Source organism: Stegodyphus dumicola, chromosome 5 (assembly GCF_044657685.1).
Source record: "Stegodyphus dumicola isolate Sdum_Otavi_A_Nest chromosome 5, ASM4465768v1".
Taxonomy (NCBI): domain Eukaryota; kingdom Metazoa; phylum Arthropoda; class Arachnida; order Araneae; family Eresidae; genus Stegodyphus; species Stegodyphus dumicola.
This window is the reverse complement of record NC_140772.1, coordinates 175694084-175717499: the sequence shown is the minus strand read 5'-3', so window position 1 is coordinate 175717499 and position 23416 is coordinate 175694084. Positions and strand designations below refer to the sequence as shown.

At 30.5% G+C, this 23416-nt stretch overlaps 1 protein-coding gene across 3 annotated transcripts in view; it reads left to right on the top strand.

Annotated features, from left to right (window-relative positions):
- The first annotated feature begins 7313 nt into the window (after positions 1–7313).
- LOC118197860 (uncharacterized) overlaps positions 7314–23416 on the top strand; it is a 388014-nt gene continuing 371911 nt past the window's right edge. For all 3 annotated transcript variants that reach the window (XM_085817410.1, XM_085817409.1, XM_085817408.1), the window contains exon 1: positions 7314–7787. In XM_085817410.1, the coding sequence (XP_085673536.1) occupies positions 7542–7787 (246 nt within the window). In that variant the 5' untranslated portion in view covers positions 7314–7541. The remainder of the gene's footprint in view (positions 7788–23416) is intronic.

Genomic DNA, 23416 nt, shown 5'->3' with positions numbered 1-23416 from the left:
AAGTATGAAAAATGACTACAGTCAATTCGTTTGTTAATAATCTCCTCCACTATTTGCCCACAATAAATAAGAAACGTTTTAGTTTGTAATTCTTTAAAGAATAATGATTATTTTATCGAGTGAAAACTTTACTCTAAAAGGGATATACCAAAATCAGACGTCTGTTTTTAAGGAATTCTCCCATTTAAATTTTGGAAATGATTCAATAAAATTGTGTGCATCTTTTACGAAACTTTTTAATTGGCAGTAGACATGTCTAGGAATAATATTCAAGGAAATTTTTATGCCTCTAACACTCATTTTCAATACTAACATCATCACAATTAATATTTCTGTAGTAAAATATCCTTTTTCTTATTATCTGTCAATGAAATTTTTACTATTAGGATGATACTATATTCATTGATTATTGATAAATATTAATTGCATTGCATATAAAAGTCATATTATTTAATAATTAAAGACTGAAAATTAAAAATAACAGTTTCAGTTTATTTTCAGCTTATGTTAAAGAAATCCATATTACGAGACGTAATAATCATACTGTAGCATTTATATAGAGTTCGAACTTCCGGCTAGCGGTCTCTCGGGTGATTAAGGCTTTCGTCCATAAGCAGGAAAGGAGTGTCCACTAAATAGAAATGCGTTGCTTTCCTACCTTGAGGATCAGAGAATTCTACTTTGAGGATCTGGAACGTGTCCGTTAAAGTGGAATATCTGATAACAGAGATAATGGACTACATTTAACTTATTTTTGCGTCAATTTGTAATTATTTAAACTAAAATGTCACGAACTCTGTCTTCTCCTGTTCTCAAAACTGGTCTTGGACAATCAGTGATGTTTCTCTTCACCTTAACTGAAAAAAACTGTAGAGACATTAGATACTTTTTGAAAGCAGGAGAAATGAAAAATGAGCAATGTGCTCTCCAGGACTCGAACTACAAACCTCTCGAATATGCGCCGAGCGTGCTGACCACTACAGCACGAAGGCATGCTAAGAAGACGGGAAAAATATCTGATAACACTTATCTTCATTTCCAGTGCATGCAATAGAATTTGCAAAGAGGTTAACTGTTGAAGAGGAGAGGAATGGATAGTAAGAAGTTTGGCTATTGTAACTGATATTCCTCAAGAGCTACTTTATCTCGCTACATGAGGGGATGTGTCGAAATGTACCGGCCAGTTTTAGTCAAAGTACTTATAGAAGGAATCCGAATCGAAAGGAAAACACTTCTTATGGAACAGTCACTTTTACTTAAACGATTTAGAAGTCACCTTTCCATACTTGTATGTATTTCACTTCGTTGATGGGGCTTGATTTATAAACATAAATCTACAACTAAATTTTCGTTTTCGCGTGGCAAATTATTCCTATTCTTGTCTGTCTTCCAATAGAAAAAAAGAATATAGTAACTTTTTGAAAAACATTTTCCCATTGCAAATATTCCTTTTAAATGCATGTGAAGTGACTGGGTTTGTATCTCTCCTTTTTCCACTAACACTCCCAAGGGCTTTCATAATTTTTTCTTCTGTTAAGGTAATTTAGGATGTTTTCAATCCTTTGAAAGTTTTCAGGAGATTGCATATAGGATGACTCCATTAAATAAACATAAAATGGATTGCATGTATCCTTTGACATTTCAGCGCGAACGAGGTATTCGGAAGTGTTGGCTATAGGCTTTATTTCCTTGAGTATAGATTTTAAAAATGTATTTTTAATTGCAAAAATATTTATGAAAACAGTTAAAGTATCGGAGTTAGGAAAGCTCTGTAAATATTAATTTTAACTTTTTGCATTATTCCCGTACAATTGAAACCTCAAGCATTAAAATATACTTTATATTTTGAAAAGCTAAATATGAAAAGTTCCATTCATTTGTGTACAAAATTCACAGAGATATTGGATGGCATATTTAATGGCTTAAACCATCTTGCAGTGCTACTGCTTGTCTACCAGCTGAACATTGGATTTAGGAGAATTTATAGAATAAAAATTGCTCGTTTTGGCGATTAGTGGCTTCGTACTGGGTAAATAGCATTTGTTTTTAACTTTGTGACTCGCTTTATGAAACTATATTTACTAATTTGTCCTTGAATTTTGTAAGCGAATATAAAGGCATATTTGCATTTGACTTGAAAAACGTAATGAACGTCTTTGCTAACTGAACTTCATGCTGTATGAAGCCCATATAAAATTCAGATTTCGTAAAAAGAGGACCCTCCTAAAATACTGAAATTACTTTGATTATTTTTAATCAAAGTAATTTTATTAATACTGTTTTGAGGAGTTGAAAGTTTATAAAGTCCTAGCTAGACTCAATATTTAAAGAAATAATATTTATAACGAACTTTCTCTAACATCTTTTGTGATAATCATGTTTATACAGTAAGCCATTGCATTTTGGATGTTCCGCTTAAGGAACGTATGTGCGGGATGAAAAATGTCCTCCATAGCGAACGCTTTATGAACCGCTCGTGAATTTTATCTTATACTATCCGTTTGGTGGTGAATTTTACCTTACCGCTCGCCAGTTTTATCTTATAGCCGTTTGCGCAGCTAGCCCCTAAATTAGGTATTATAAAAAATAGCAATATATACAATGAGACAAAAGTCTTATTAATGAGTCTAGCTCAGGTGTTCTTAACCAGTGCAGAATTCTCCGTTTGGGGGGGGGAATTTCGTAGTGGGGGAATGTGGTCAGCCTTTTATTTATCCGTTAAGTATTTAGTTTTAGTTTATGACTATAAAAAATAATGTTTATTGAAGTTTTGGTATTTATCAACGTTTTCTTTATTTTTTTTCTGTTTAATTCATACAACGCATTAAAAATAATTTAAATTTAAATAAATGCACATGCATTTTTTTAGCTTTATAAAAGAGCTGGGGATGATCGTCTAGCATTGATGAAAGGAACGTATGGAGGAAAAAAGGTTAAGAACCACTAATCTAGCTTCATATTGTCAGTTAGTGATTAGTGATAACAGAGATGAAAACTGCGTTATTGCTTTTAAATCGCATAGTTTGTTTATCACTAATAGACAGATTAATTTCTAAGGAAAACTTAAATATTTTACTTTATAATAAATATTTATAATTTTACTTTATAAACTTAAATATTTTAAATCTTTGCCGAATGGCAATGCACTCTCGAGTAGAAGATTAAAAAAAAAAAAAAAATTATTTCAGAAGGGGCAACACATTTCTTTTAATTCGATGAGTCTTCTAGTTAAATTTAAATCATAACTATCTTACGTCTTGCATAGTCGCAACATGTTGCTTTTAAATATCTGAGTGAGTAAAAAATTCATTAATTTCGCGTAAAATAGGAAATAAGTAAAAAAACAAACTCGAAGTTCAAAATTTATTCTTCGAGATGCACATTTTGAGTGGAGGACTATGTATGCATAAAATTTGGTCTCTGCAGGTACTCCGACTCTTCCATAATGCAAGGAACATACATAGATACACAATCTTCATTATTTAACGATACAGATAGCAATTAAAGCTAGAAATAAATTTATTTCGTTTCCTGCTTTAAAAGCTTGTAAATATTAAACAAAAAAAAGGGGGGGGAGCTCTATTTGTAAACAAAGACATCCAGCAAAGCTACAGACCAGTAATCATATTTCTGGATATTATATCACTACTGAAGAACTAGTGCCACAGACTGCTTAAAACGCATGCTGAAAAGAAAGACACCACTTGCGCAATTTTCTGAAACCTGGACTCCGAAAAAACAGAAGACATATGTACGAGTATATGTAAATGGCAGGTAACTCTTTTTGCAGTAAGACATTTAACAAATTCAAACTAAATTGAACTGAAAAATAGCTTTCAAGCTATCTACATACAGTAATGCAAAATATCAAAACTTCTGGTATTATTTCATCACGAATTATAACCATGTGCATAGTTTTCACAAAGAAAAGATTCAAATTTAGCTATTTCCCCTTACTATTCTAAAAATAGTAACTGCTTAAGTAAATCTTCTTAAACTGCGTCATTTTTAAACTAATGTTGCCATATGTTTTTTTTTCATAACGCTACTGATGGAAGCAATTATTTTTTTTTTTTTGTTTAATATTTACAAGCTTTTAAAGCAGGAACTCCAATAATAATTTTGAAGCTTAAATATTATCCAAACCAGATGAAGAAAATGAAAATTATTTTGGAAGACATAACTTTTACACTCTGTGCTTAACTTTTTTCTGGGTACGACGCATTCTTGCTCTTGCTTTCTGTCCTCTTAAGATGCCGCTGCTTACATCTCTCGTAGTCTCGTTCATTCACCGTATTACCATAAGATATAAAAAATGGTAAAATATTTGAACAATACGAGAGCATATACTATGTGCAACTCATTGTAGGAATGTGCTTCTTCAAGAATAAAGAAAATTGTAACTTTATCGATCAAGCATCTGAATCTTCTCATCTGATTTATCATATGCGTTTATTTCATGCGATCGTTCGCGCAGAGGTTTGCAATAAATAAATTCCTAAAGCAGTAATATTTTTTATTTTACCCACATCCCAAGTCCGCATATGGTAAACACTGAATAACTTGGAAGCAGTTTTCTTTCAAAGTGTTCAATAGTAATAATAATAAACCCTTTTAAAATAAGTTTAAAAACAGTAAACAGATTATCAGAATCCATATGAGTAAAGACAGATTTTCTGTACCATGCTATATAATTTTTAGTCCAAAGGGGCAATTTGCTCTGAAGGACTATTAATTTCGTTTTCGCATTTTGCGTTGAAAACTATAAACGGAGACTCACTTTTGAAATTGTTGCCGCCAATTATTATCACCCTGTATTATATTTAAAGAAATTAAATAATGAAGAATCTGCATGAATGTGTGTATGTTTCTCGCTTGTGATAAAACGACGGTACTTAGAGCCATCAAAATTTGAATAAAGTAATCTTCCATAGAATATGGGCATGTGGAAGCCCTAATTTGAATTTGGTTTTATTACAGATTTCATATTTTGTAACACTTCAACGAATTTTTGATTAACAAACTAAACGATTTCAACGCTAGCAATGGCAAACTGTATGGGAAAGGGAATTTTCAGCGCGCAAGACTCTGCATCCGAAATTCTAAAGATTTGCTCATTTTAAAATTATTTTGCGATATTGCTGTTGAACTGAATTTTATGGTTTGAGTACGTAGAACATGATGTTTAATAAATAAAGGTAAGACACAAAACGTTACAATAATGCCCCTTTGGAAGTAATTTAAAATCTGAAACCTTTTAGATTTTAATTTTTTTTTATATAATTTTTTTATTCGATTTTATCTTTGATACAAGCAGTATCTACAGGCAGATGAATTAAAATGGAATTATGTAGTTTGCAAATAACTGTTTTGTAATTTATGTAAATATTTTTCCTTAGTAAACCTGCTTGTTTCACTCTGCAATCAAACAACATCCGAAAATCCGAAGATATCGTTTTAATTGTGGCTACTATTTACTTTAAAAGCAAACAAATGAACAGAAGAATTAATTTTCTTTTGTTTCTGAAAGACTAAAATGAAAATACCATGAACATAATAAATTGAGTTAATTATGGTCACATTGAGTAAACTAAAATCCTAAAATTAACTTTCTTTCCTTATTAACTACTGACTAACTTTAAAATGAACTTATGCGTTAATGATGCAAGGCAAATGTTTTAAAAAAACTTTTTATGAGGTAAGGAGATATTTAAAAGATATAATAAAATGTAAAGACTTAAAATGTTCAAGATTATTTTCATTCTGGCAAGGTACTCGAGGGTATCTACATAAAAGAAAGGATGCTTTTATGGAGGATTTTTTTAAGGGTGACCGATTGGTATTCACACGATACATGGCAAAAACCATGACAATTCATTGCAGCCAATCTATAAGATGGGATTTCACCCTCGAACTACTAGCGGATAGCAAGTTCTTTTATCATTCAGCCACTGGCGGGCTGAGATATAAAAAGAAAGATAACCGAAGATTTAGCTTGAGCCGAGTGACAACAGTCAAAAATGAAAATATTCTAAAGGCTAGAAAGTGTAGATTTTTACTTAAATTTTGAACATTCATGTGTAAGAAATGTTCAGTTTTCATATCTGCATTCAAATTATGGAGAATATCAGGACCGGCTTTAGGATTTGACCCGCAAAATGCAGTCTCTGTGCTTTCTAAATTTTGTTGCCCAAGGGCTAAAAAAATTTCAAAATTTCTCCTTCGGTGCAGCGGCACCGTTTGCATAGGCTTTGGCGCAAACTATAGAAAGTGCAAAGATTAATAAATGCAGGATAGCAAATAGACTTGGTTTTGTACATTCTTCCAAGACTAAATTAAAAATAAAAGTAATTATAAAAACCCTGAAAAGATAACTTTATTTACTTAAAACTACGAATTTTCACTTAATAGTGGTTTCTTATTGTCAGAAAGGGTGACAATCTTCCATGAATAATTCATTAGCCATTAGTACAAGCAAACGTATGAATTCCACACTTTTTCATGATTTGATTGTAATTATTTTAATGAACACAGATTTATTTTTCAACAATAGCAGATTTATTAATTACTGTAATAATAATTTTTAAGAAACTTTCTTTTTTTATGGGAAGCTTTTTAAAAATTAAAATTTGTTGTATTTTAAATACACTACTGCTTTACATCTGAAGATCGCAAATTAATACAAAATGTAATAGTATAATATGAAGTACAGAATGACTAATATGGAGTACAAAAAATATTTAAGAAATTGATTGAATAGTAATAACTTAATAATTGATTTTGTTTAAAGATAAATTTAAGGTTATTAAAATACTCAGAGAGTGAATATGAAACGACTTAGGTGGAATCCCTTTGGAGTTGTTCTTGTATATATTGCATGTTGCACATTAGCACATACTTCATATATCGACAATGACAAATATATTCATGCATTTATTTAAAGCTTGATGTAAATATAAAAATATATGTGGCTTACAAGCTTTTACTTAATCTTGCATTCATTAAGAATGAAATAGCAACAATAATTTATTAAAACAGTTTTATTAAACAGTTACCTTGGCAGATGCAGAGTGTATTGATCTGATAACCAAAACAAGAGACTAAGTTCTTTTCAATTCTAAAAGCTTAAAGGAATTAATAGAGAAATAAAATAATTAAAAACAAACAGATTGTCAAATAAAAGCTTCATAAAGCCTTTATCTTCAGGTTTGAAGGAAAAATTAAATTCTGTATTACGCACTCTATATTGTAGCTCCGAACTTGGAGTAATAGCATCCGGGTCAGGTTCTGAGTGACGCGGCATCAGTGTTCTGTGTGCAGCCGCCATTGCTAAGAAAAGGGGGAATTTGACAGTGTATGCATTGGTGACGACGGTCATCGAGTGTTATTAAACTAAAATATATTCCGAATCGTAACGATTTCGGAAGTTGATGATTAGTGTTTGTGGTGTGATGTGATCTACAAGTGTGTGCAGGATGGATTATGCGAAAGTGCCGCATGGATAATCGAGGATATTTTTTTTTGTGAGTCGTGGATAAGCTATGGAGACGAAGCAGCGAAATGGGGGGACAGGCAACAGACGCCGCCGCGACCGCGCAGCGCGGATGCAAAAACGGCAACAACGGCAGTGTGCTGCGGCTGAGGAGGTCAGCGAAAATGATGAGTCTCCTCCAGTACGACAAAAAAGGCCTCCCACCAGAAAAAAGCGAATTAAAGAACCCATATTTCAAGAGGATATAGTAGATGGATTCGCTTTTCTGTGCTTTAAAACCTACGAGGATTTAGAGGTAAGTCAGTGTATGGTGCTTACCCCTTCCCCTGTACCTCCCCCATCGAAATCATATACTCTTTATGATTATTGCAGCTTTTACTGTGTACTGTTATACTAGTATATGTATCTGTAGATGAGACTCTGTGTCTTCTTCCGCTGATGCCATTGGTGTCATGCGTCCATTTAAATATACGTCTTGGGTATACTATACATAGGTACCTAAATAATATTATTATTATACAGTGGAATTACATAAATGATCATGTTTGTAATCTTATTGTGGACGTTAAGTATTGATTTATACCTGTTTCATTTTAACAAAACAAATGTTGCATATTGTATTGTTTACATTTTCAGTACTGACCTGAAATGTTTGAAACTTAATTCCATTGTTGTTACTTTTTAATATATTTTGATTTTTATATTCCTTGTAAGGAAAGTAAAATAAAAAGCATATATTAAAAACTGTGGCAGGCCACTGTAGGTTTGGTTTTATTGAACTTTTTCTATTCTAATCGTGGTTTTTTTTTTACTTTTTTTTTACGCGTATTCATACGCAGTGGCCTTTAAATTCTAGCTTTGTTCAGTAATTTAAAAAACAAGTTTTAATCTTTCAGATTATTAAAATTATGCATTTTTGAAGCGCAGCAACAATTAATTCAATGAAATTTTTAGGTTTTAAATTGTTTTAACCGATCATCGGTTTCGAAGATGTAGGCTTAACTTCGTATTCTTCCGAAGGACATGTTTACCGCTTCAATTAAAGTATTTTTCCTTGTATAAGTCATCTGTGCATAAAATTCTTATGAATATATGAGCAAATTTCATTATAACGGAAAATAAACTTGGTATATTAGATGCAAAATTACTTGTTTTTGATTTGCTCTGTAACTATTCGTTAGCGACTCGAACGATGTTTAAATGCCATGTACAATTCTTTGTCCTAATAAATTTTGCTTCTTGAGTGATCCATTTTTGTTGTCGAGTGGTATTTTGTGGATACTTGCGGTGTTATGTTATAACTTAAGTTGTGGTGTAGGATTGCTAAAAATCGGAAAGACATTCTGATAACTTAGTGAAGCATTTGGGGTGTAGGCATCTCTAATTTGCAAGTAGGTAATTTTATTGCTAAAGGAATTCTGGCACATTAAAAAGAAATTTAAGCATTTGTTTATTACAGAAAAATGGAATTGGATGAAATTTTTCAACTAGATCCATGACTTCTAAAGTGTAAATGTTTTATTCAAATATTTTTTGAATTAGTATAATAATAATTAAAAAGTAAATTGTTAAATTAATAAAGAATTAACCTTTTAAAACGAGAGAATAGAGAGAGCATGGCTTCAAAAAAGGTGTTAAAAGATTTTTCAAGTTGTGTGATGAATTATAAACTTTAAAAATTTGCTGGTTATAAAATTACTAATTTGTGAGGAGTTGAGTTGAATCTTGAAGCTATTGGTTTTGTAAAATGGTTTGCTGTATAAATTTGTCATATTCCTGCAATATTATGATATCCTGTTTAATAATCATGTACAAGTAAATTGTTCTAAAGCAGTTAAGAGGTATTTTTTTTTAGATTTGTGATTGGCTCAGTCTTGTCCTTCTGCCTTTCTTTAACAGTAATTTTTCTATCACAAGTGAATATTAACATAAAGAAACTGATTCTTTTTTTTTTTTTTGTTTGTTTAAATTAACTGTGTATATATTTGATAATCTTAAGATTACAATTACAGAATAGATATGGTCATCTTGGGTAATTCTTGGCCCAGAATCAGTAACATCCCATTCTTGTAAACCTGTCAAAACAGTGTTAAGTGTTAGTGTATAAGTATCTTGAGATATCCATATACTTAAATATAAATGTGCATATGATTTGATTGATTAACATTTTCAGTGGTTCTGGTCACTGATGGGATAATTATCATTCAGCTTCCTTTTTGATACAAGTAATGTAAATATTTATTTTCTGTGAAGGTTTGTAAACTGTAGGATTGCTTGGTATATATATATATGTTCTAAAAACAAATATTTATATTTACTTTTAACTTTATTTGCGACAATGGAATTGTCACTTGGTGTCAGTTTTTATTCTATAAAGAACGGATTCTGAAAAAATGCAGTCAAGAAAGAGCCAGTTTCAACAAACAAGTATGAACATGGCTTTCCATGGAAAGTGTGAACGTAATTTTTTGTTAAGTAAACATGCACATAATGAGTTTTTGTGCCTGTGTTGCTAGTTTAGGTGTATAATGCTACTTTAAATATTGCTGTAGAGAACTGTGACTAAAATAAAGAATGATTGTGAACATAAAATTATGAAATTTAAGCAAGACTCGGTTATCCTGTGCTTAAAATAGAATGCTTAAAGTAGAACGCAATCACCTGTTCTTTTTGAAGTAAGTCGCGAGTTTCAATATTTGACCATCATCTACATATATGCTAAGTCATCTAAATTTTATTATTATACATACACACACATGTATTTTTATCATGAATTTCCACCTTTTTAAAAGATTTTTTTTAGAATTAATTTCTAGATTGATTTCTAAAGCTTGACTATATTTTATGTTTTATATGTATATACATATATGGAATATTTCTAACTAGTGTTAGAAGTCCTAATATTAGTAAAAAACACCTTTTTTATATTATCTTTGAAGTTCAACAATAACATGTGTATTAGGTCATCCAGAAGTTGTATAATCTGCGAGTTAATTATATCGATTAAGCACATTGTATTATAATTCATTAAATGCAGAGTTACTTAAAGGTATTAATGAATTACAGCACTGCGTAATAATATACAAAGTGCATTTGCTTTGTTAGAATTTTTGGTATTTACATACTTTTCCCTTTGCTATGGGCGGAGATTCTGCCTAACTATGAAGCATGTCATACTTTATTTAGTTAGATAATTTACAGATGCATGTTGCAGGTATAAGATGTAATTTTGCAGCTGTCAACAGTTGTAATTTTGCAACTGTTAACAGTTGTAATTCTGCAGCTCTTTTTTGGAACAAAATTCGTTTACCATTTTTTTTTCCACATTTCATTGCCATCGCTTGCCAGTTTTATGAGTCTCGTGTAGCATTGTGCCAGAACTTTGTTTATGCTGGAGTAGTTCTGTCTGCATTGAAATCAGAAAAAATGCATTTTTAATAATTTTCTTTAGTCATAACATATAGTGCAGTAGATAATTGTGTTTTGTTGCACGTTATTTCACCAATCAAAATTCATATAAAATATATCCTAAATGTTTCTAGCACACTCGCATTAATAATATCACTGTGTATTGCACGGCAGATGATCACTAGTTAAATGATTAACTTTGATAGGATAATAGGTAGCTAAAACTTACGACACCTGTTTGTCCATGACTGTGACTTTCTCTGACCTCTAATACACATTCTTGTTTATCAAGAAAGAAAATCCATCAGTTAATCTTTATAAAATAATGCTATTTCTTTTTAACATTATCTTTGTGTAATCATCTACTGTTTTTGTTATACTTGAAGATTGATCATTTCTTTGCAATCTAAATTGCTTAATTTCTTACAAAAAATTTGCATTTTGTGATAATCACAAGCAATGAACTTAATTAGTTACTGAAGCTGTGAAGCTGTTCCCATTGCAAATTATGTACTTTCAAAAAAAAAAAAAAGCAAGCAAATAACTTTGTGAACACAGGCTGCTTGCAGTATGCTTGGACTATTTATTTTTAAGGTAAAAATATACCTGTGATACTGATCCCCCCCTCCATTTTTTTAAGCTAAAAATATTGGCTAAAATAATTTTTTATTATTGACTGGGCCAGTTATTACTGCTTTTCTGTAGGCTTTGCAGCTAACCCAAAATATACGTTAATGATGTATGAAGCAGTTTTATCAATTTGTTTAAAATTTAAATAAATTACTTTTAAACACAATAGTTAGTGTTTCTGGTGCTGTTGTTTGTTTTGCTTAAGGATTTTGCTACTTGAGAACAATCATCTCGCAGTAGGAAATATTTTATTTGCAGTTCCATGAATAATTTTGCATAACATTATACATGTATAAATATTGGATACTGTAGGCTGTTTTATTGATTAAATATATATGTAATTTCTAAATTTCTATTTACATATTTTCTTTTTGTTCACATTATATAATAAATATTCAAGCATTTTTTTTTTTTCTTTAAAGACTTTATTGGGAAAAAATTTCAGGTTTCATTTAAGATTTCAATATGTTTGTGTTTCATATGTTGCTTTTCTGTAATTTGAAACATGCAATTGTTTATGTATGTTCCTATTAAGTTTTCATTTAACTTCCCATACTACTGTACAAGTTCAAGATATTTTAAATTGTGTGCTGAAATGGACTTTTCCTTTTTCTGAAGTAGTCTGAAAGAGAATTCAGAATGGTCTAAAGGTCTTCTTCTAATGCAAGAGTATTATTTAGTGCAAATTTTCTATTTAATTGATGTTTTATCTTCTTAGCCAATATATAGTATTTTCTGTTCTTTGAACAGAATGAGATGAATAATCTTTTGTGATGGTTATGTAATGTATATTATTCTTTAAAAAAGTGAAAGATTTCTTCTGTTACACAACTGTGATTTTCAATTTTTTTTTTTTTTTAAATTGTGAGTTTTATTATTTTAAGTTAAGCTTGTTTTAAGTTATTATGGGGACTGTTTGCTCACTTTATGCAAAGTTAAACAGTATTTATTTATAAATAGTTTTAAATCTCTCATTTTCATTAAGGGGGTAAGCTTAAGTTTTTTTGATTAATTTGTAGAGAAATACTGATTTATGACATCACAGCTAGTGTAAAAGCAGTATTGATTTGTTTATATTGTTTAGGATTCTTGAGTTGTACAGAACTATTAAATTATTTTGGAATTTTGTTCACTGTTGAGTAACATTTGAACCTATTATTAACAGAGCCAATTTTTTTTTTCATGACTTAAGTTATTGTTAAAGTTAAGAATTAAATAGATTGTTTGTATTATTTAAATTTATCTAAGTCATGGCCTTTAGGTCTTTGTGACAAAATATGTTCATTGCCTTTTTATTTATCAATTATTTAAAGAAAATTGCAAATTTCATTTAATTTTTCTTTTATTTTGTGATGTAAATTGATGAAAAATTTTCATTCACTCACGCACTTAATACTATGAGTAGTAATTAAAGTGTTTAATTTGCCCTTCAACTGTCTTAAGGATTAGCTTTAAAAGTTCAGAGTTCTCAAAAATGCCATTTCGATAATAGTTTTAAAATGCATTTGCTGTTTTATATGTGGATTTTCTTATAACAGATATTGTTTGGCCAACTATTAAGATGTCATATATATGTAATTATTTACAAGTGTCAGTACAAATTTTCATAGATATATGTACAGTTTGACCAGTTCAAGCATCCTAATCATGTGCTTTGTACAAAAATGACATTTAAAATTAAGCGAAGTGTTAAAAAATAAGTAACATTCTGAATAGTTTACTTTTGGAGACATTTAAACAACTCTCAAATTATCTTTTTGAAGGTTATGCATGTTTGTATATTTATTCAATGTAATAGCAGGTGTTGGCAACCTGTGGTACACGGCATAATGGCACACATGTCACATTTGGCGGCCAAGAAAATTAGCCATGTCTCTCTTCTCTGTGCCATCAGGAATGTTTCGTTGCAAAAATTTGGCATAACGCTGAATTTCTGTTACAAAAACTGTTGTCAGAATAGCAAATTTCATAATGTATTATTCTTCATTGATACAAGGGCAATTTAAATCTCTTATAAGAAATGGAAAGCAAATTTGTTGATCTCGCCTTATACAACTATGTCCGCTGATATAGTTAAGGTAATGTCTTTGAATAAGTTTGTGTCATTCATGAAGTACATTAAAGTTTTTCTTAATGAGAAGAATCTACATTTCCCGAATTGAACGATAAGAATGGTTATGCAAATTAATGTTTCTGACTGATATAACTAAACATCTCAAATAAGAATTGCAAAGAAAGGGCTGAACAGTGCTTGAACGTTTTGAATATTTTAAAGGCTTTGCTACAGAATTAAGTGTATTTTCCTGTAATATTAATACTGTTCTTGCCGAAGATAGCTCGAACTTATTTAATGATACTTAACTTCAGTAAGTGGACTGTAATATTAACAATAACAATTTTATTTTAACAAAAACAACATTATTGAATACTAGCACACGCATGTGCTTATAGTTACCTATGTAACTTAGCTAAAGAGCGAGCAACCATGTGCTCTTACATCAAGTCAGAAATCATTCATACTAATACAGCAAAAACGAAATAACTTTAGGGTTACACTAAAGCCAAACTCTGCTTGGCGTAAAACAATGCTGCCAAGCAATACTCTTTCAGACACCGAACATCCCGCCCGGCGTTGAAATATTAATTTCAATACAATAAGTAAAATTCAAAAAAGTAATAAATGTTCATACAATACAAAATGAAACAATGTAAATTAATGCACAAATTATAATACAAGTAATTACACTGTAAAAAGAACAAATATGATGGATTACAATTCAAACCTTCAAATAAACATAAAAATTCGTACATTATTTCTCAATTGGCAGTACAGCAATTTTAGTAACTGCTCGTTTATAAATACCATTTTTGGTTTTGACAGAGACAACTCGCACAAGGTTGTCCTTCCCATAAAACACATCTACAATTCTCCCTAACAACCATTTACAGGTAGGAAGATTTTCTACCTTGATCATTACCATATCCCCTATTTTAATATTTTGTTTAGCAATCATCCATTTATTTCTTTGAATCAAAGTGCTCAAGTAATTATTAGTCCAGTTCTTCCATATATTTTGTACCATTTTTGTAGTTCTTTGCCATAAACTAAGTCTGTTATTATCTACTTCTGTTAAATTGGGTTCAATTATTGAATTGATCGGTCGACCTATAAGGAAATGACCAGGGGTCAAAACATTTAAATCATCAATATTAGAAGTTAACTGTGTAAGAGGGCGAGAATTTAAGATTCCCTCTACTTGAACTGTTACTGTCAAAAATTCTTCGTAGGTTAATACTGAATTTCCTACTGTTCGTTTAAAATGAAATTTAAAGGATTTTACTCCTGCTTCAGATAGACCATTAAAATTTGGTGCTCTTGGGGGTATAAACTTCCATTGTATACCTTCCTCGGCTAGAAAATTAGCTAAAGTTCCATTCTGCTTTAGAAAAATACTCATTAATTTTTTTATTTCTGTATTTGCACTAACAAAGTTTTTTGCATTGTCACTAAATATTTTTTTTGGTTTACCTCGTCGGGCAAAGAACCTCTTCAGACAAGCAATGAATGCTTCTGTGGTTAAGTCATTGACAATCTCTAGATAATTGCTTTTGTCACCATACAAACAAAAATACAAACATATATCTTATGATAGTTACCCTTGCGTTGCCCTTTGTACTTTATCAAAAATGGGCCGCAGTAATCAATAGCACAACAATTAAATGTAAAGTTAATATTAATTCTCTCTTTAGGTAATTCTCCCATTAGTTGTTGAGAAATTATTGGTTTTGCCTTAAAGCAAATTGTGCAGCTTTGGACTATCTTTCTAGCTATATTCCTGCCATTGATGGGCCAATAAATTTGTCTAATAGAATTTAATAGTGATTGTGGACCATTATGAAAATCTTTTTCATGAAAATAAATAAATATAAGTTCAGTTAACTTATTCTTGGCAGGCAAAATAATGGGATGTCTTTGACTATAACTTAAATTAGAATTCTTTATCCTACCACCTACCCTTAACAGACCTTTTTCATCTAAGAAGGGATCAAAATATTTTAACTTACTCTTTGATGTTATCTGTAGACCTTTCTGCAACAAAGAAATTTCTTCTGCAAAATACCTACCTTGGACATATTTAAGGAGTGTATTCCTTGACAGCTCCATTTCATCTATACTAATACTACCTGTTCGTTTCTCACTTGTGTTCCTACAGTTGTAGATAAATCTGAAAAGTAAACTAAGAATTCGTATTAGTTTCAAGAAATCATTAGTTATTTTTAGGAAGTCATCAAAGAATGAATCAGTTTTTAAAGTCAACAAGGCAGTCGTAACTGGTTTCAGTTCTGAAGAATAAAGCTCATCACTAAGTCCATTTTTATCTTGAAAATTGTCCTTGTTTAAAAAATCAGGACCTTTCCACCACAGCTTGTTAGATCCAAGAGTTGTAGCATCTGCACCTCTGGAAATGATGTCGGCTGGGTTCATTTCTGAAGACACATGTCCCCACTGATAGTTAGAAGAAAGTTGTTGAATTTGTGAGACTTTATTACTCACAAAGGTTTTCAAAAGATGCGGTGATGTATTGATCCAGGCTAAAGCAATGCTTGAATCTGACCGGAGCTTAACGTCATCAATTTTGAGTCTGTATAGTTCTATAGGCTTATCTTCATCTTCCTTCCAAAGTATTTTCTGATATTTGGTCTGCGATGGCAATATTTCAATTTGTCGAAACATTTTCTCAATATCGGCAGTAAATGCATAAATATGCTTTCTAAACCGTATCATGATGGAAAAAAGTTCCTCTTGAATCATTCCACCTTTACATAATATGTCGTTCAATGAACAACCGTTAGTAGTTTTGGCACTCTCGTCGAACACAACGCGTAACTTTGTTGTTTTACTATCAGGTTTCAGCACGCCATGATGAGGAAGAAAATATCCTCCTTCAGTTTCAGAATAGTCTTCCATCCTCTCCATATGATTTAATGATTCATATTCCCTTAAAAATGAAACATAAAGTTCTTTCATTACAGAATCACTTGACAAACGTTTCCACAACTGATTGTCTTTTTTCAGCGATTTCCTTTGAATCCCCTAATTGTATGTTTTCACCAATATCTGGCTTGAACGGCATTTTAACCACATATCTTCCATCCGCATGCTGGTAAAATGAGTTTTTAAAAAGTTCGTTGCAATAATTTAATTCAGAATTAACTGTAGATTTAGTTTCATTTACTTCTTCAACTTCCCAGAATGACTTTACTAAGTTATTTAACGAATTAATCTCTGTTGACAAAAAACAATAATTAAAGTCATAATTTTTTACATTTGGTTTCAAATTTATCTTTATTATTTGTTTCACAATTAGAAAGAAAAATTCTAAATCTTACTTCGAACTCTTCGATGCTTTCTTCCAATTCTTGTGTAATGCTTAGATTATCTTTCAAGTCAATTTCCTCTGGCAAATTGGTATATTCCACTATGAGTTGTTTAACCCGAGATTTTAATTCCAACAAAGAATCCAATTTAGTCTTCATAATAACATCATGGTTGAGTTTATTCTCCTCCATTTTATACTCATCAAGGAATTTTATAAAAGCTCCGAGTTTCGTTTTCACTACGCCGCGTTGGCGATTCAATGAAACAATATTAGTAGCCATTTTCTTCTCCGGCTCGACGGACCAAACTGTTCTTGCCGAAGATAGCTCGAACTTATTTAATGATACTTAACTTCAGTAAGTGGACTGTAATATTAACAATAACAATTTTATTTTAACAAAAACAACATTATTGAATACTAGCACACGCATGTGCTTATAGTTACCTATGTAACTTAGCTAAAGAGCGAGCAACCATATGCTCTTACATCAAGTCAGAAATCATTCATACTAATACAGCAAAAACGAAATAACTTTAGGGTTACACTAAAGCCAAACTCTGCTTGGCATAAAACAATGCTGCCAAGCAATACTCTTTCAGACACCGAACAAATACTAATACCTATAAATGCTTCCCAGATGTTAAAGCTCTTGCAGATACATCGACCATAGATAAAGATGAACTTCAAACATATATTGAATGAAGCACTTAAGGATGAATTTTCCAAAAGATGCAGAGACTTTGAAGCTTGTATGCAGGGCCGAATTTAGACTTGATTTTAAGGCCCTTAGCTTTTTGAGATGTGGGGCCCTTTATAAGTCCAGATATTATATGTCAGTGCCAAATATGATTTTTGGAACCTAGAGGGGTTTTTTTTTGGGAAGAAGAAGGCAGGGGCCCTAAGCTATAGCTTAGACTAAACCTTGCACTGCTTATACGGCTTATTTTCTTTCCTAGTCAAACCAAATTTTATAGACCCATTAATAAGCCTTTCAGATTTGTCAAGTTCTTGAGTGGATGAAGGTTGATAATTTTGAAATTGAACGTATTAATTTAACATCTTCAGAATTATAGAAAGCAAAATTTATGAATTGTAAAAAACTCTGGAAGATAACTCTAATAGTAAATCGAGAAGTATTTTAAGTTTCAGATGTCATTTCCTGTTAGATTTAACTGTTTGAAGAAAATTGCATGTGCTCTTCTTTTGGTTCCAACTTCCAGACTATTTTCTTGAGTAAATATGTCTAGTTTTTTTTAAAAACTTAGGTTAGGTTACTCTGTGCACTTTTTTAATTCCTTTTCGTATCAGTATGCAACATCTTATTCTTGCATTAAACATACTGATTAAACTTTCTTACATGATTATATTTATTCACATTTTAAATTGTATATTTATATTCCCCAGCATATTATGTTTGTGTATCATTTTTTTCTTCCTCCTATTTGAATTCAGTTGGAGGGGGTTGGAAATCTGTACCTATAGGAGTAACAGTACTATACTTTATTCAAATGTTCACCGCTAAGGCATAATGTGCTGGCATTGGGACAATATTTTCCAAGCTTGATCTGGTAAATGCTTCAGAACTTGTGTATGTCTTCGTAACTTGTGTTTTCATAACGCTAAACCGAAATACCTATCATTAGTATTTGATTTATCATTTAAAAACTAGAATAAAATATCATGAACATGCACAGATATCTTCTGTAAAGAAATTAGAACTGAATGCATAAACATCTGATGTTTGAAGGACATATTTGTATCCTGTTTACCCTTCTACATTCATTCCTTTTAATGTTGCAAATTTCTAAGTATGTTATAGAACTTTTGATTACATTTGTAGAAGCCAGTACTATAATTCTGTTTCATTCTCTTATTACATTTTTCTGAATTTTTGAAATATCAGAATTGTGTTCTTTAATGCAAGATTCCACTTTAGAAACAGAAAGTCTACAAGGTTCCAAGTAGGGTGAAATAGTGGATCATTAATAAATGTTACTATTTTCCTTGCAATAAATGCCTCGACAATAATTGCATTGTGTGAAGGAGTAACAAAAATCAAATGCCTCATTGAACTTCCATGGCCTAATGAGAATGAATTTTTGACTGAAGTTGGGTTTGTTCTTTCTTTGTAGAATGCAGTCATATTTTCCTTATAAATTGTTTTGTGATGGTCCAAAAGTGCTCCAGTATGCTTTTCACTTATAGCTTCTAAAAGTAAAATTTCTCTGGTCAATCGGATGGTTTTTTTTATACCTACAGATGATTGTTAGTCTTCTCTTTGGTTTAAGTTAAATACCAGCTTTTATAATTAGATGTGATTTCTTTAAAAAATTTGAGATTACTGTTTGCATTTCAAATTAGAAGAATTTTTTAAAGTCTTTGAACGTGTGTTTATGGGATTCAGCTGCATAATTCAAGCAAAGGACACCATTTTAAACTCCCTTCAAGGAAATAATTATTTCAAAAGAAAAGGGTAGAGGCACATTAATAAAATGTATGTGTATTTTTTGGAAGGTCTTTTATGATTGGTTAAAAATTTTCCTCCTAAAACTTTATAGATGCTCTTTTAGTTAACTCCAAAGACCTTGTAAATTCTTTTAATAATCTGCAAATTTATATCTCAGTTTTTATTCTTTTATATATTTACAGGTTATTAGTCATTTGGAAAGTCTCATTATCTATTAAATGTGGTTATCAGTTACATGTATTTCTTACAAAAATGTATTTTAAAATTCTGTTGTTAATTGTAATATTTCTGCATTATTTGATGGTCAGCAATATTTTTGTTTTATTTAATGTGGAAAATATTCTTTTTATGATTGGGAAAGAAATTTGTTTCATGTAGTAGCCATCTGCCATATAATTGATGTAGAAAGTGACACTTTTCTATTACATATGAGAAAGCCATGAAAATTCAAGCCTCTGAAAACCAAATTCAGGATGAACTGCTTGCATTCAGTGGCATTATCCACTTGCTGACTGGCCCGTTATCTTTGTAATTTGTAAAATTATACCTTTGATAATAGTATAATTTTCATGTCACTGATAACATCAGTTTGCAAATAAAAAATTTATGGAAGGTAAAAACTGTAAAAATTTTGCTCTTAGAATAATTCTCTAGCAATTGCATTTTTTATTTTATCTTTTATGCTTATTTTTCATAGCTTATGATAGTGTTGTATTTTGAATGAATGTATAATCTTATTTTTTTACAAAATATATGAACTTTTTGGGAACAGTTAATTAATGAGATTGACTTTTACACAATACATTTAATTTACAGATGTATGTTTTAATCAGCAAAGAAATGAAAATATTTATAAATTAATTGAATAAATGTACCGAAGAATAATCTCATGTAACATTTAAGGCACTCTTTTTTTTTTTTTTTTAATTTAAGGAAAAAATATGAGAACCTTCTTATTTAATTTTTTTTAATGTGTCTGAGTATTTGCAGATATTTTGCAAAGTGCATGTAATCATTGAATCATTTAAATATGGAACTGGAAATCTAACAATTCATTTTAATAATTCGAAGCAGTGAAATTTTGTTTCTCATTATGTAGTGTAGTATATCTTAGGTTTTTAATGATCTTAATATCCAGTCATAGAATTTTTAATTATGGTGTGAATTTAATATTTAGGATTTCATATCATGGGGAAAAAAAAAAAAAAAAAAAAGGTAAAAGCCATTGGGACAAAGGTGAATGTCAGGGAAGTTATTCTTCCATGCATGTGTTTAGGAGACCATTTATCCATTTATATCTATTTCTCAATTTTAACGTTAAAATAATTCACAGACTTTCAGGTCATTAAAGTGCATAAGATAATTGTGGATTTGCATTATGCTGAAGATTTTGATTATTATTAAAAAAGAACACCTCTGGTCAAATGATTTTAGGCTTTATTCCAGTTAAGAGCCTAATGAGTAGAATTTCTTTTACTTAGGATTGTTTTGATAAAATTTGTGCTTTTGTTCTCAGAGCACAAGATGTAATAATCTAAACATATTGATTGTTATATGCCATTAAAAAATAAACTGATCAGATAGTTCTTCAGGCTGTTCTTAGAAGTTTGGGAATTATTTCCTTGATAAAGTTTTTCTTATGAATATTTTTTCGAAAATGTATATTGCTACCATTATTGCAGGACAGACTTAAATAGGTTCTGGAGCAAAATCAAGCAGTTTAGCAATTTTTTTAAGAGTATAGTTTTTAAATATTTGGTTGATATTTATTTATGTAGGCTACTTACTTTTACAAAATTATTATGGTTTAAGTGATATTTCTTAACATCAATTTTGCTTGATTCAAGTCATTTGTTTGCTTGAATTATTTGTATGAAAATGTTGCTATTGATGTTATACAAAATTATATTTTATATAGTCAATGCAATGTTAATGCACAAGCAATTATAAATGCTTTTTGAATGCTTCCTTTCATACTTTTATCAATGTTTTATATTACTTAGAAAATTACAGTAACTTTTTTTTTCGATTGAATCTGATAGCTGTTTATGAAGATTTATTTTATACAAGTATTCAACATTTCAGCAATTGATAAGAGGAGAAATAACTGTTTGGAGAGGCATGATACTGATTTGATCATTTTCAAAGGCTGCATTCAGTCTATATCAAGTTATCTCCATCAGCTATTGTGGTCCCCAATATATATATTATACATGTATACAAATGTTTTTAGTGTATGCGTTACATCACTCAATAAGACATTGCGAGATATTTTAGAAAATGAGTAAATATTCTTTCAATGAAACATCTCATACAGTTTAATATCATGGCAAGTAATACGAGCAGTTTTTGTATTATATGGGTATAAATATTTATAATTGTATGCATAATGTTTATAGCTATAAAAGTATATTAGTTATTTCTCACCTTGTGTCTGATTTTATGGAATCTCTGAATTATCTTTGGCATTAAAAATGTAGTTAGAAAATTAGTACAATCAAAAGTCGTTCATTCGGACACCCGTAATCCGGACCTCAAAGCTAAAAACTTTCTGCGCATGCACCGCGTTGGCACATGCGCACAGGCGTTTTGCGTGTGCGCGTAAGACCTCGACTACTGCGCATATGCGTGTGCGCAAGTGCAGAATACGTTCTCGCCTGCGCGTTTAATGTATAACGGACGGTGTAAGGTAAAATTATCAAATTATCTATTTCAGTTAATGTTAATGATTGCGTTGTTCCTTAATCTTCGAATTGGATCCCGCTTATTATTTTTTGCAGACTGTAAGAGCAATTTTATAAAAGTAAACTTGAACTTTCGATTATGTCAAATATAATTTCCGATGCTGGAACTTCCAAAGGATCTACAAAACGAAAGTATGTTTCGATGTCCAACTAACAAAAAGTGGAATTGCTGCAAAAAATGGATAAATACATGAAGAATGTGACAGAGAGGTTAGTGAAAACGAAAAAAATTCGATTGACAAGTTAGTCGGTATTCTCGGCACAGCAATTAACGGGACTTGAACAGCGGAACTTTGTAACTGAACAAGAAATTATGTCTGTTTATAGAATTAAAGAGAAAGTATTATCACATAAAATGAAGCAACTTAAACAACTTACATTGAAAGAAATGTTTACATGACACTGGTCCTCAACAGTGCAAGTAAATAAATATTAAGCTTTTTTTTTTTTTTTTTTTTGTAAATTTTGATACCCTTTAAGATCATAATTGTTCTTTATTTCATAAATTACGGTTTCATATTTTTAATTTTAGAATTTCTGCATGCCATCTTACGAGATTTAAACTGATGATCTATAATCCGGAATCGCCGAAGTCCCGACGAGTCCGGATTAACGACTTTTGACTGTATAAATTTTTCTCAAATTGGTGGTTTAACTGTTGTCATGGCTGTGTCAGTGGTATCTATTGTCTTGTATTAGTAGTTGCAGATTACATCGTAACATCAAGTTGTGTAAATAGATATATCCATATGAAATATATAATTTGAATAAAATTTTTGCATAGAGATTTAACAAATTGAATAAAATTGTTGTGTCTAGTGCTTTCCTATTTCATTTAAAGAAAAATGTACTTGCCTTCCTCTAAGAGCTGAATATCTTCCAAACTGAAAAGTGCCCTTTTCTCCTGTAAATTACAAGCAATAAAAATATATATTAAAAATAAAGTAAAAAATTCTGTTGCATTATTTTGTTATAAATTACTATTATGCAGAAGAATTAGAATAACAGGCTGTGTTATGTAACTGAAGTCCAAAGTTGAAGTACTTCAAGCACTGTAAAAAGCTTTAAACTTGTTAACTGTCAGAATCAGGATTTTCAGTGACTGTTGATACTAAAATGTATTAAAAACGATTTGTAATAATAGTTTAATCCACAGTAATGCAATCTTTTGAACAAGAGAATAAAGTCGTTAAAAAAAGATCTTTTGCATTTATGTATTTTCTGCAAAGAATAAAAGATGGGATTTATTTATTATTTGAAGAAATATTTCAAATGCAACAACAACAGCAAAGGG